At 45.9% G+C, this 15,546-nt stretch overlaps 1 protein-coding gene, 2 non-coding genes and 1 pseudogene across 3 annotated transcripts in view; 1 reads left to right on the top strand and 3 right to left on the bottom strand.

The window, feature by feature from the left end:
* Positions 1-15,546, bottom strand: part of LOC124778742 (3 beta-hydroxysteroid dehydrogenase/Delta 5-->4-isomerase type 1) — a 129,909-nt gene that overhangs the window by 74,585 nt on the left and 39,778 nt on the right. The window contains exon 4 of the mRNA XM_047253665.1: positions 7,121-7,399. Coding sequence (XP_047109621.1) covers positions 7,121-7,399 — 279 coding nt within the window. The remainder of the gene's footprint in view (positions 1-7,120; positions 7,400-15,546) is intronic.
* Trnat-ugu lies at positions 6,486-6,560 on the bottom strand. The gene has a single exon. It is a non-coding gene; the product is annotated as a tRNA-Thr (tRNA).
* Trnat-ugu lies at positions 6,786-6,860 on the top strand. Its single transcript has one exon. It is a non-coding gene; the product is annotated as a tRNA-Thr (tRNA).
* On the bottom strand, positions 13,404-13,521 carry LOC124726842 (annotated as a pseudogene).

The following is a 15,546-nucleotide window of genomic DNA, read 5'->3' as shown; positions in this document are numbered from 1 at the left end:
GCGGTTTATCGTATCGCGACATTGCTGCTCGCGTTGGTCGAGATCCAATGACTGTTAGCAGAGTAGGGAATCGGTGGGTTCAGGAGAGTAATACGGAACGCCGTGCTGGATCCCAACGGCCTCGTATCACTAGCAGTCGAGATGACAGGCATCTTATCCCCATGGCTGTAACGGATCGTGCAGCCACGTCTCGATTCCTGAGTCAACAGATGGGGACGTTTGCAAGACAACAACCATCTGCACGAACAGTTCGACGACGTTCGCAGCAGCATGGACTATCAGCTCGGAGACCATGGCTGCGGTTACTCTTGACGCTGCGACACAGACAGGAGAGCTAAGGCGCTGCAGTCATAGACTGTGCGGCTGATCCCGGCGGAGGTTCGAGTCCTTCCTCGGGCATTGGTCTGTGTGTTTGTCCTTAGGCTAATTTAAGTTAAGTAGTGTGTAAGCTTAGGGACTGATGGCCTTAGCAGTTAAGTCCTATAAGATTTCACACACATCTGAACATTTTGAACAGACAGGAGCGCCTGCGATGTTGTACTCAACGACGAAGCTGGGTGCATGAATGGCAAAACGGCAATTTTTCGGATGAATCCAGGTTCTGTTTACAGCATCATGATGGTCGCATCCGTGTCTGGCGATATCGCGGTGAACGCACATTGGAAGCGTGTATTCGTCATCGCCATACTGGCGTATCACCCGGCGTGATGGTATGGGGTGCCATTGGTTACACGTCTCGGTCTCCGCTTGTTCGCATTGACGGCACTTTATGCAGTGGACGTTACATATCAGATGTGTTATGACACGTGGCTCTACCCTTCATTCGATCCCTGCGAAACCCTACATTTCAGCAGGATAATGAATGACCGCATGCCTTCCTGGATTCAGAAAATGTTCGACTGCTGCCCTGCCCAGCACATTCTCCAGATCTCTCACCAACTGAAAACATCTGGTCAATGGTGGCCGAGCAACTGGCTCTTCACAATACGCCAGCCACTACTCGTGATTAACTGTGGTATCGTGTTGAAGTTGCATGGGCAGCTGTACCTGTACACGCCATCCAAGCTCTGTTTGACTCAATGCCCAGGCGTATTAAAGCTGTTATTACGGCCAGAGGTGGTCGTTCTGCGTACTGATTTCTCAGGATCTATGCATCCAAGTTGCGTGAAAATGTAATCACATGTCAGTTCTAGTATAATATATTTGTCCAATGAATACCCGTTTATCATATGCATTTCTTCTTGGTGTAGCAATTTTAATGGCCAGTAATGTAGATTTTATAAATAGCCCATTCCAATTTTGCCATCTAATTACATGTTATTTTTGCAATAGAGAAATAGATAGATACTTACTGTCGCCATTGTGTATTACGAGAGCTGAACAAAGATACTCTCTGCCTTAAACAACCCCCTTGACTTGAGTTTAGCTATACTCCTGGGTTTATTTAGTTTTGTAAGGTGTATGGAACGTGTTACCTGCGGCTAAGTGTGTGAAGTGCAGTAAAATTAACGTCGCCGGAAGACATTCACTGTGTTTTACAGAATACTGTGTGCACCAACAACCAACCAACGGATACTAATAATCGTAAGTAATGCAACAAAATCCATTTCTTAATGTGAATAGTTCTAGCGACATTCAATGCTTACATGTTTCATTTATACATCTTGCCACAGCTACACGACTCCCACACTGCTGTAAACAATCAATAAATATGTACAAGTGGTTCAAATGGCTCTAAATACTATGGGCCTTAATATCCGAGGTCATCATTCCCCGCTGGCCGGTGTGGCCGTGCGGTTCTAAGCGCTTCAGTTTGGAACCGCGTGTCCGCTACGGTCGCAGGTTCGAATCCTGCCTCGGGCATGGATGTGTGTGATGTCCTTAGGTTAGTTAGGTTTAAGTAGTTCTAAGTTCTAGGGGACTGATGACCTCAGAAGTTAAGTCCCATAGTGCTCAGAGCCATTTGGACCATTTTTTCATCATTCCCCTAGACATAGAACTACTTAAACCCAACTAACCTAAGGACATCACACACAACCATGCCCAAGGCAGGATTCGAACCTGCGACCGTAGCAGCGCGCGATTCCGGACTGAAGCGCCTAGAACCGCTCGGCCACAGCGGCCGGCAGTACATATGTACCGCCTGATGATGAATCGCTAGGCGGTTCGAAATCGGTAATGGCATAATAAAAAATTGAAGAAGAAAACAAAAGGCGATTGGTTGCAGACATCTCAAGAAAACTATTGAGAAATTTTAGAGAACCGGCACTTGCAGCTGACTTCAGAACGATTCTACTGCCGTTCCCGTAAGGACCACGAAGATAAGACACCAGAAATTAGGGCTCATGCTGAGGCATATAGGTAGGTTTTTTTTTTACCCTACTCCTTACTCCCTGTTTCTGTGCTACCCACCGATAGATCGCAAATGTTGGCAGTATGCGACAATAGCACGAAAATCACTGAATACTCGCGAAATGTTCTGCTTTGAACAACGGCAGGACTGTGCCATTCAATTCGGTAAGTTACCCTATAAAAATTAACGTCATGGACACTATAGCTTCGACTTTACGCAGCAGGTTCGCTGCTGTCACGTAATATGACGAGATGGCTCGCGAGTTGAACAAGAATGTGAATCAGGTACGCGGGTCACCGAAGGTTGCGCTTACCTGCTTTAGACACGCGGTCACGGTCATTTAATCCTGTAAAAGCGGTAAAATTAACTAATTTGCTATTATTGAAAGGATTAAAATAGCTTCAAGGCTATCTTATTCAAGGACACTCATTGTTACGTTAATGACGTATCGAATAAAATGAGCACCACTGACCGGAACAACGAACAGTTCTCCAGCAATCAGAAAAGAAAACTAAATCTCATACGAATGCCGCCCTCGTTTCGTTGCCAGTCACAAGAGGGTCAAGGAATTATTCACTTTCCAGATGGAAGTGCTCGAGAAATCCCTGCGGAGGTGCGATTCTGTTGACTAGGTGTTGACTTGTGAAATGTTTTCGAAAACCAAGTGTTCCAGCAAAGATTGCATGCAGATGTGGAGATTTCTTGAAATCCAAAACAATCGAAGGTCGCCAGGTGTCATTTGTTCGATGTTCTTCTTCATCTTGTCAGTTACAAATAACCAATGTACACTCCTTTCTTCATCATGAACATTCATTCAACCAGCTAAAACTCAACTCACCACTTGTGCAGATTAGCAACTTCCATCATACTATTCCCACAGACAGGTTTGATTTAGTTAGAAATCTGGAACGGCTCTTTTCTCCTTGCAAATAGAAATCGGATTACGCTCCTGCCCTCGCAGCTGGCGAGTTTCAGTCGACTGAGCCAATGAGCGTACTTTCTACTGCCAGCACCTTGCCCTCGGAACCGTGCTGCTAAATTTGTCGAAAAAAAATCCTGTGGGGTCAGTATCGTAGTTCTCTTACCTTCTGACGAAGGCTCGGACATACTTCAAGAGTTAACGAACTCTGTAGTGCACTGAATAGTCATCATACTTAATAATTCAACTTGTGTAAGTAGGGGAGATTTTTCCGACTGGGGAGAAATCACTTATGGGGTTCCATAAGGCTTGACCGCAGATCCACTATTGTTTCTCATATATGTAAGCGACCTTCCCTCTAATGTACAGGAAGCAGAATTAGTTCTTTTTGCGGATCACACTAGTATTGTAGTCAATTCAAACATATCTACACTAACAGGAGAAATGGTAAATAATATTCTTAAAACTATTATTGAGAGTTTATCTGCCAATCGTCTGACTCTCAATTTTAAAAAGAAGCAATGTTTTCAGTTCTGCGCATGTAGAGGTAATACACCAATGATGAGTGTAGCACATGGTGAAGGATAATCACTTCGGCGGGGACTTCAAATATTTTAGGTGCCCATATTGACGAGAATTTGAAACGGAGAAAACATATTTTGGAAATTCTAAAACAAACTAGTTCATCCACATCTGCACTACGAATCATTGTAAATGTTGGGGAGAAACAAATCAGTAAGTCGACACATTTCGCATATTTTCATTCAATAATATTATATGGAATACAGATGGGGTAAACTTCCTTCGGCCGCTTGCAACTGTGGCGCTGAGAGACAGACGGTCAAACACATGCTGCAGGAATGCCCACTAAGGACATATGAGGGTGACCCACAGGATTTCCTAATGGTGACCCAAGAGGCAATCGACTATATATTATCTAAGCTGGACGTTTGTGATTGCTCTTCTTTGAGAGTAAATTTACAATTGGTGGTGTCCTTATATACAAACTGTTATTTATTGTTCTGTTTATACATATGTGATTTTTTTTAAATCGTGTTGTTTCTGTAATTTTTACTGTGATGTTATGAGCCATACGCTACATAAATAAATAAATATGGAATACTGTCATGGGGTAATCCGTCTTTAAGACAGAAAGTCTTCATCGCTCATAAACGTGCTATAAAAATAACATATGGTGCTCACCTGTGATCATCTTGTAGACACCCTTTATGGACGTGTACATTCTGACTACTGCTTCACTGTGTATTTATTCCCTCATGAAATGTGTTGTAAATAATCCACTGCAGTTCTAAAGAAACAACGATGAACGGATTTATAATACCAGAAGGAAAAATAGTAGAGGTAAGAACCACGACGCCCAGCATTGAAATCACTCTTTTTCTTGTGAGTGGCCGAGGGGAAATTTCAGACACGCCTCCGCTCAGAATTGACATGAAAGGGCCTTAGGAGGTGGCATAAAGGGCGTCATCGAAACCACCCCTTCTCTTGGGGCTTTGATTCCCACAACAGTTCGTGATCGAGAGCGGCAGTTCTCAGTGTGACGAGCAGCAGGATGACGTTCTTGGCAACCTTTGACGCTGCTGACACCCTCGGTCGATTCGTGCCTTCTCTGAGGACATTTTGGACCAGGAGCACTATTTAACATGATCGCATGAGTCTAGAATGCAGTTTGACCACAATTTTTTCCTTTGGTGTACAGGATGGAATCAGCAGGGACCGTTCGAAACTCTAATATCCCCCTTCCCCTCCATACACCCACAGTGCCACCTGACCGCCTTTGTTGTACCTCTACGGAGATAAACTGTGACAGTGTGTCCTGATTTCCTGAATGCAGGCAACTCCCTGACACCCTCCGACTCTACATGTGTAGCCTGCCTACACGCGCCTAGGACGCTCGTCGCAGTTTCTTTCTGTATTGGCACATTTTTAAAGTTATCAACAAAGACAGATGAGTGACAACGATTGTGTTATGAAATTGTGGATTGCTAGAGGGACCTTTCTCCGTCCTTTTCATGCATGTGTCAGGGTAGCACCCCTCCACGATCACGCCACAGGTGGGTGCAAAACAGGAGAGCTGAAAAAGCATAAGTACCCTTTGCTGCTTCAGATCACGTTCGAATTTCGTCGAATGGTTTTGAACGGCCCCTAATGGCTCAAACGTGTACAAAAGAGCAAAAACTGCCGTCGCAATGCACTTAAAAGTGGTGCAATCACGTTCAAAGGACTTGCTGGCCAAAAACGTTCTTAGATAGATGAATCGTCTGGAGAGCATCAGCAGTGTCAAGGATTGTGAAGACCGTCGTCCTTATGCTCATCACATTGCTAATTGTCGTTTCTGATTGTGAAATCTGTGGGAATCAACGCTCCAAGGAAAGCTGCTTTTTTTTACAACCTTTATGCCACCCCCTGTGATGTCTTCGTGTAGATTGTGAGTGGTGCTGTGTGAGAAACATTTTCCTCAGCCAGTGCGTGATATCAACTGTGGACCTCATGGTTTTAACCTCCATCGGACAGTCGTTAAAAGAAACATTGGACTGTTAGTAAATGGGAGTGTGACGACCTTCCCACCAAGCGAGGTGGCACAGTGGCTAACGGACTGGACTCGCATTCGGGAGGACAACCCTTGAAACCCGCGTCCAGCCATCCTCATTTAGGTTTCCATGATTTCCCTAAATCGCTTCAGGCCGGGATTGTTCCTTTGAAAGGGCATGTCTGATTTCCTTCCCCATCCTTCCCTCATCTGATGAGACCAATGACCTCACGGTTTGGTCCTCTCCCCCAAATCAACCAATGAACCAACCAACGACCTTCCCATCGTGTGGCACATCGATGGTGGAGCTGGGCAGAATTTTGCTGAAATCTGGTGCCAATTCGACACCATTAACCCACGTTACACCATACATAAACTTCTAAGCGCTGGCCTTTTTTCTCACGTATCGGCAGCTTGCTCCACCAAGCGTCAGCGGGGACGACATTAGGGAGTGTCTCGTTTTTATCATCATTACTCGGGAAGGTTGTAGGCAGCTTTGAGACACATTTCAAATCTCTACGTTGCAACGGGAAACAATTACGGCGTTTCGAAAAAGAGATCCTGTAATTGCGTTGCCAAATGTAAAATGACTCATAATTAAATGGACACCCTAGCTGCAAACAGGCGTTGATGTACTTCATTGGGTACATGTTGAAAATGTGTGCCCCGACCGGGACTCGAACCCGGGATCTCCTGCTTACATGGCAGACGCTCTATCCATCTGAGCCACCGCGGGCACAGAGGATAGTGCGTCTGCAGGGACTTATCCCTTGCACGCTTCCCGTGAGATCCACATTCCCAACATGTCTAAACCACTACATTCGTAGTGCGCCTAATAGTTGAGTATGATGGGCAAACATCTATTAGGCGCACTACGAATGCAGTGGTTTAGACATGTTGGGAATGTGGAACTCACGGGAAGCGTACAAGGGATAAGTCCCTGCAGACGCGCTATCCTCTGTGCCCGCGGTGGCTCAGATGGATAGAGCGTCTGCCATGTAAGCAGGAGATCCCGGGTTCGAGTCCCGGTCGGGGCACACATTTTCAACATGTCCCCAATTAAGTACATCAACGCCCGTTTGCAGCTAGGGTGTCCATTTAATTATCATTTCATTTCTAGCAAAGCTGCATTGTCATCCACGGTAACTGTTCCTTCGGGAACAGATACTACCGTCATATATAGTTAAAATGACTCATTTCAAACGATTACAGTTAACCGTACACATGTTCCATGGAACATGAAATTAACACCTTCATGTCCAGTTTTAGCTGGACCATTGTCAGCCAGGTGTCCTACCTGAGGGCAGCGGCGTGCCGTCGGCCGCGAGCACCAGCCTCTCGGCGCGCAGCTTGGAGGCGGCGTAGCCCGGCGCGAGGAGCCCGCGCTCCGCGTCCGGCCCCGGCAGGTCGCCCACTGCGGGCGCGGCGGCGCGGCTCTCCGTCTGGTTGACCAGCAGCGAGAAGCTGAGGCCGGCGCCGGCGCCCAGGTACGGCGTCAGGCACACCTCGGCCGTGCTGGCCAGCACCAGCCGCGGCACGCGCTCCTCCACGCACAGCCGCACCACCGTCTCCGTGCCTGCACAGTGCCGCGGCACGTCTGCTCTCTCTCACCTGCCACCCCACACTAGCAGCCAAAGCTTAACAAATACCAGACGAAATCTCTTACAGCCAGTTACACAACAAGTGTACGGCGCTATCTGTACGAAATAAAAAACACTATTATAAATATACACTACTGGCCATTAAAATTGCTACACCACGAAGTTGACGTGCAACAGACGCGGAATATAACCCACAGGAAGAAGATGCTGTCATATGCAAATGATTAGCTTTTCAGAGCATTCACACAAGGTTGGCGCCGGTGGCGACGCCTACAACGCGCTGACATGTGGAAAGTTTCCAACCGATTTCTCATACACAAACAGCAGCTGACCGGCGTTGCCTGGTAAAACGTTGTTGTGATGCCTCGTGTAAGGAGGAGAAATGCGTACCATCACGTTTCCGACTTTGATAACGGTCGGATTGTAACCTATCGCGATTGCGGTTTATCGTATCGCGACATTGCTGCTCGCGTTGTGAAGATCCAATGACTGTTAGCGGAATATGGGTGGGTTCAGGAGGGTAATACGGAACGCCGTGCTCGATCGCAACGGCCTCGTATCACTCACTAGCAGTCGAGATGACAGGCATCTTATCCATACGGCTGTAACGGATCGGACAACAACCATCTGGGCCGGCCGCGGTGGTCTAGCGGTTCTAGGCGCGCAGTCCGGAACCGCGTGACTGCTACGGTCGCAGGTTCGAATCCTGCCTCGGGCATGGATGTGTGTGATGTCCTTAGGTTAGTTATGTTTAAGTAGTTCTAAGTTCTAGGGGACTGATTACCACAGTAGTTAAGTCCCATAGTGCTCAGAACCATTTGAACCATTTGAACAACCATCTGCACGAACAGTTCGACGACGTTTGCAGCAGCATGGACTATCAGCTCGGAGACCATGGCTCCGGTTACCATTGACGCTGCATCACAGACAGGAGCGCCTGCGATGGTGTACTCAACGACGAACCTGGGTGCACGAATGGCAAAACGTCATTTTTTCTGATGAATCCAGGTTCTGTTTACAGCATCATGACGGTCGCATCCGTGTCTGGCGACATCGCGGTGAAAGCACATTGGAAGCGCGTATTCGTCATCGCCATACTGGCGTATCACTCGGCGTGATGGTATGGCGTGCCATTGGTTACACGTCTCGCTCACCTCTTGTTCGCATTGACGGCCTTTGAACAATGGACGTTGCATTTCAGATGTGTTATGACCAGTTGTTCTACCCTTCATTCGATCCCTGAGAAACCCTACATTTCAGCAGGATAATGCACGACCGCATGTTGTAGGTCCTGTTCGGGCCTTTCTGGATACATAAAATATTCGGCTGCTGCCCTGGCCAGCACATTCTCCAGATCTCTCACCAATTTAAAATGTCTGGCTCGTCACAATACGTCAGTCACTACTCTGTGATATCGTGTTGAAGCTGCATGGGCAGCTGTACCTGTACACGCCATCCAAGCTCTGTTTGACTCACTGCCCAGGCGTATCAAGGCCAGAGGTGGTTGTTCTGTGTACTGATTTCTCAGGATCTATACACCCAAATTGCGTGAAACTGTAATCACATGTCAGTTCTACTATAATATATTTGTCTAATGAATACCCGTTTATCATCTGCATTTCTTCTTGGTGTAGCAATTTTAATGGCCAGTAGTGTATGTTTACATGCAAATACATGTTGTTACTAATTGGGTTGGGTTGGGTTGTTTGGGGAAGGAGACCAGACAGCGAGGTCGTCGGTCTCATCGGATTAGGGAAGGAAGTCGGCCGTGCCCCTTTGAAAGGAACCATCCCGGCATTTTCCTGGAACGATTTAGGGAAAAGCACGGAAAACCTATGTCAGGATGGCCGGACGCGGGATTGAACCGTCGTCCTCCCGAATGCGAGTCCAGTGTTTAACCACTGCGCCACCTCGCTCGGTGTTAATAATTGCACAATTACGTAATAGTTAGGCAAATCGCTACCATTATCCATTTTAGCTTGGCACCTTTTTGGAATGCTTTTCGCAAGGTTTTTCTGCATATTGTCTCGATAACTATCTCCATATCGTCCTGATTTTATACAACAGCTGCTTCAAAGTAGCGGGTGGTTATAATTAAATTTTCCCTATTTAACACGTTATAACATGGAAACTAACTAACATATGAGGACCAAACATGGCAGCATTAATGTTTATATGGTAACGGGTAAAGATGGTAAAAAATTTTATTGTATTCTACCTTCATCATTTTAATTTAGCCCCAGGCAGTGGCGTGAGCTGTTACATAAACTACTCCTCAGTACTTGTGGTAGGCTCCCACGCTATCCGCTGAGCTAGGGACGCCACCGCGGTATTGCTGAGTGACAGACCCAACTATCTGCCTCAAACCCGCCAATGGGAGGACCGGGTCCCGTCACTTGAGAGGAACACGAGGGGGTCGGCAAGGTAGCGGCCGCAGCAGCGGGTCGCTCTCTTGCCTGCCACCTTCCTTACCCTCTGGACGTGTCCGCCAGTCCTTCCTATTGAGGGCGAAATGCTCTTTCCGTAGCATGTGCTGTTCACTCCGCTACCGTAGCCAGTTTCCATGAACATTTTGTGCCGTAGTGGTAGCTTTTGGGAATCATGGTATTTATCATTGTTCGTGCAGTAAAAACACCCCAGATACCCATCTGCTACCACCCTGACATGCACAAATGTCAAGGACATGGGGAAGAGAAATAATGCAGAATACCTTCAATTGAAACACTTTTAATGTGCTGTTACTGTACATCATACCATTATGTACCGGTACCATTACTGCTACTAAAGGGGCTCGATATGGCGCCCATCAGTCTTCAAAAGAGTCTGAAAGTGCAGGATTGCATTCCGCATAGGAGAATGAAGCATGTTCGTAGATATGCTGGCTACCTCTCTTGATATGTTGCGCTTCAGATCGGCACATGTGTGAATGTGTCTCTAGTAAACGATGTCCTTCAGGGAGGCCCAGAACCAGAAATCACAGAGAGTCAGATCAGGTGATCTTGCCAGCCAAGCATTTGGATACGATCGGCCTATAATTCGATTGTTTCCAAATGTGTTTCGGAGAAGCAGGTGAACTGCACAAGCAATTTTTCATAAAAACTGTTGAGTTCAATGCTTCTCTCTCCTGTAGGGCGGGTATGACATGCTGGCGAAGCATATCGCAGTAACGCTGGCCAATCACACTGCACGTTCAAAAATGGTTCAAATGGCTCTGAGCACTATGGGACTTATCTTCTAAGGTCATCAGTCGCCTAGAACTTAGAACTACTTAAACCTAACCAACCTAAGGACATCACACACATCCATGCCCGAGGCAGGATTCGAACCTGCGACCGTAGAGATCGCGCGGTTCCAGACTGTAGCGCCTAGAACCGCTCGGCTACCCCGGCCGGCACACTGCACGTCTTTGGTCCTTGAGCGCCATCCTTTTCAAAAAGGAATTGGCCAATGATGAATGTAGCCATGAAGCCACACCATACGGTGACACATTCACAATACAGAGGAAGTTCATGCACAGCTACTGGAGATGAAGATCCCCTCACTCGAGAATTCTGTGTGTTCGCCTCAGCCGTCAGAGAAAAATAAGCTTCGTCTGTCCGCAGGATGGCCCAAGGCCAGCCCTCGTCAACTTGACATCTTCTGTGAAAGTGGAGAGCAAAGTCAACACGTGTTGTGCGACCTGTGGTGCAAGCTGTTGTATGATATGGATCTTGTACGGATACCAGTTAAGAATGGTTCGAAGCACCATCCGTTCAGTGGACCACGGGATGTTCAACAGTCGTGACACAGCGCGCGCACTGCCTGACGCTCGGGAATTGCACGCAGCGTTGTCTGCCATAGCAACAGCGATTTCATCAACCACCTGCGTTGCAACCAGTCGTCGGCCTCTTCCCGGCGCGACGCCCTGTTCCCCAGTTGATTCGCACAGCAGGTGGACAAAGAATTTCCTTCCGTAATCCTTTCAGCCGGCGATATTCTCGAAGTGCAGCTGCAGCATTACTGTTGTTTTGATAATAGAGCTTCATCAGTAATTCCCTGCTCCATTTGTCGAAGCTCATGATAACACTTGAACAAGTGCACTGTGACTGATCAGATGTGTGAGACTGAATCACGATAACTGATCACGGAACATGGTGGCCATAGCTGGAACCTTACGGTGGCACTGCGACACATGGAAATCATGCATCCCATACTCTGAACATCAATGCTACCAAGATTAGTGCTCGTATGGTAATTAGTTTCCATCTTCCATAGTGTTAAACAGGGAAACTTTAAGTATAACCGCCCGGTATATATTGGCTTTCCTTTAACATACGACCAAACATTTTGGATCGGATTTGCATCCTGGGGCATTGCAGGCCAGTCCATCGTGGACATCCCATTGCTTGTTTCCACGCTGTACAGAGACGGCTGCGATGTTTCGGATCATTATCCTCTTGAAGCACTCAGTTTGCTTCGTTCGAACCAAATAGCTTCTTAATGGACCACAGAAAGTATTTTTGATAAATATTGCACATTTTTTCAGCATTTAGATTGGCTGTAAATAAGTGCCGCATTTAAAGAAACGTCCAAAACATGTACTTTTACCGGGTGTTTGACAGTCCGTTGAAGCGTACACCAGGCTTTTGAAAGAGGAGAACAGGCCCAAAAAGATGATTTACAAGAAACACTGCCTCGTGATGCTTGAGATATTTTGGACTCATTTTTATACACTGTACAAAGACACACTGATTATAGATTCGAGACCACTACCAAAAATGTTGCTGGGAAAATTACATTTAAAATTATGGCGTACACTTGCTTGTGAAATTGACTGTATGACGTCTGTACAAATTGAGGGTCACGTCCTCTATCAATCATCCACTACATTGGAAATTACCGCCGTTACCACATCTGATAATGGTCGAAGAAATCCATAGCCCTACTACCAGTATCATATGCTATGGTCAAATCCTGAAACAATGTTAACATTAGTTTCACAACGGACATGTAGTGTCAATCAAACGATACCTCTTCAAAAATTCACTGTTCTGCATACAGCGGTCATATTCAGTGTATTAGGTGTACAAGTGAAGATATTGTGATCATTGGTACCTTTATATAAACCCACATTAGTATGTCAATTGTTTTTTCTCTGGGTCTAACAGCCTTCCCGCAAACGCGTCTCATAATTTACTACGTGATATTCATCTTTTGGATCTGCAGCTCTTGTCTTTCTTTCCGTGTTCGCAGTTAAATTATAGGTTATATATTCCGCCTTAATGCAAAAACACCGTTTTTTCCTTTTACCCTGTGTGCTATCATCATTGGGGTTTGTTTCTTGAAAACTGTAAAAAGTGAACATATTTTAGGTTGTAACTGATCTAACAAAGTGAGGCCTAAGGAAAGTTTTCGTTCGTTTTTCTTCTTACCGTGATCTTACATTATATAATTTTGCAGGATCATCTGTATGGTGTCCTGCACTGATAGCGTGTCATCTGCAAACCAAACGATGTAAATGTGAACCCTATCGGCGAGTTAACACATCTCTTGATTTTAAAAAACGTGGTATTTGGCGTTGTAAAACTTTTGGCATATATACTTTTTATTATTCACGTTTTGTTGCGAGTAATCTCTCTTCTTTTGCGTATAAAATCACGGTAAGAAGAAAAACCAACTAAAACTTTCTTCAGCCTTCACTTTATTAGCTCGGTTACAATCTAAAATATGTTCACTTTTTACAGTTTTCAACAAACAAAACCCACTGATGACGACACAGCGGTGCCGAGACATGTTTAACACTCCATCTTCAGGGCACAAGTGGCCCATCCGGACCATCCGACCGCCGTGTCATCCTCAGCTGAGGATGCGGGTAGGAGGGGCGTGTAGTCAACACACCGCTCTCCCAGTCGTTATGATGGTGTTCTGTGACCGGAGACGCTACTATTTGGCCGAGTAGCTCCTCAATTGGCATCACGAGGCTGAGTGCACCCCGAAAAATGGCAACAGCGCATGGCATCACGGATGGACACCCATCCAAGTGCTGGCCACGCCCGACAGCGCTTAACTTCGGTGATCTGACGGGAACCGGTGTATCCACTGCGGCAAGGCCGTTGCCACAGACATGTTTAGATAAAAAGAAAAAACGGTGTTTTTGCGTAAAGGCGGAACCTATAACCCATAAATTACTACCTGATGTTTTCTGCAGTGCTATAGGCCGGCTGGTGTGGCCGTGCGGTTCTAAGCGCGTCAGTTTGGATCCGCGTGACCGCTACGGTCGCAGGTTCGAATCCTGCCTCGGGCATGGATGTGTGTGATGTCCTTAGGTTAGTTAGGTTTAAGTATTTCTAAGTTCTAGGGGACTGATGACCTCAGTAGTTAAGTCCCATAGTGCTCAGAGCCACTTTTTGCAGTGCTATAAGTGGAGCACTAAGTGGACTACGCCTGTCAGTATAGACTAACCATTTTGCATCCGCACTTCCACACTCCCAACACCTCACCTGCTGCCCAAGGTAAAATAAGAATGAATGGTTTTCTCTTGTTACAACTACTTTTAGGTACTAACCAACATAGAAACATTATACTCCTAATAGCTATAATTGTTAGTCTGCAAAATAAGTAAATACTAAAATAATGTTGTTTAATACATTATGCTCCATCACCAGTAAAAATATCTGCACCTCTACCCCTAACAACCTCTCTCTAAAACATCCGCAATCCCGAGTGAATGGAGAGCTTCTACACTGACAAAATTCCATCGTTACTGCCATGACTGATACAAACTGTACATGAATGTTTGCAAAATGAATGTCTCTATCGCAGCCACATTTTTTGAAGACCAAACAGGACGTGCACTGTCTTACCTGTGCCTACAGAAGCGTCCATATTAACCGCGCGGTTGTACGCCATTCAGCAAGCTGTTCTGTACATAGTCGAATTACAAGTTGACATGGTTCAATGAGCGCCCTACAGTCTCTTACGATGGCAGCCGAAGGAAGAACTGTTAACCCTTTGGCAGACGATATACAGTTAAGTCTCAATCGAACAAAGGCGTAGCGTCAAACGGATTCATCTTTAATGGATATCGGAACATGTTGGTACTAGGGGCAACGAACGTGCAGAAGCCGCTCGGGATTAGCCGAGCGGTTTAAGTCACTCCAGTCATGGACTGTGCGGCTGGTCCCGGCGGAGGGTCGAGTCCTCCCTCGGGCATGGGTGTGTGTGTTTGTCCTTAGGATAATTTAGGTTAAGTAGTGTGTAAGCTTAGGGACTGATGACCTTAGCAGTTAAGTCGAATAAGATTTCACACACATTTGAACATTTTTGAACGTGCAGATCAGCTGGCGAAAATGGTGCAGCAACTACTTCCCATCGACTTACCTCAACGGTGCAGTCATTTTCGCTGTAGACTCGCAACTCAAACAAACCAGGAATGGACAAAGTAGATACAGACCGTAAAATCAAAAGTACGCTGGGCTGGCCCATTCTGCAACAGATTTCTGAACAGGTTTCTGAACTTGGCGCTCACGAGAAGAGCAGGTCATACTAATATCAATAAAACGAGACATTTCTTAAAATTAATTTCTTCTCCAAGCTGTTATTCCTTCCTTATTGACGAAGACATTGTACATAACATGGAATGTGATAAGTGCGGTTGTCCGATAACACTTGAACTGTACAATATTTTAAAAATAAAGGACTATTTTTCTATTCGAATAGCTCCCAGTTCCATGAGTAGATGCGTTGCAATATATTTTATGTTAAAATCTTATCTCTTTTAATTATGTATCATATATTGTAATGAAATCAGACCAATATCCTTTTTGAATCATGTTGTTGTTGTTGTGGTCTTCAGTCCTGAGACTGGTTTGATGCAGCTCTCCATGCTACCCTATCCTGTGCGAGGTTCTTCATCTCCCAGTACTTACTGCAACCTACGTCCTTCTGAATCTGCTTAGTGTATTCATCTCTTGGTCTCCCTCTACGATTTTTACCCTCTACGCTGCCCTCCATTACTAAATTGGTGATCCCTTGATGCCTCAGAACATGTCCTACCAACCGATCCCTTCTTCTAGTCAAGTTGTGCCACAAAGTTCTCTTCTCCCCAATCCTATTCAACACCTCCTCATTAGTTATGTGATCT

The sequence above is a fragment of the Schistocerca piceifrons genome, chromosome 1 (assembly GCF_021461385.2).
Source record: "Schistocerca piceifrons isolate TAMUIC-IGC-003096 chromosome 1, iqSchPice1.1, whole genome shotgun sequence".
NCBI lineage: Eukaryota > Metazoa > Arthropoda > Insecta > Orthoptera > Acrididae > Schistocerca > Schistocerca piceifrons.
Note: the sequence above shows the minus strand (reverse complement) of the source record. Positions and strands in the feature narration are given on the sequence as shown.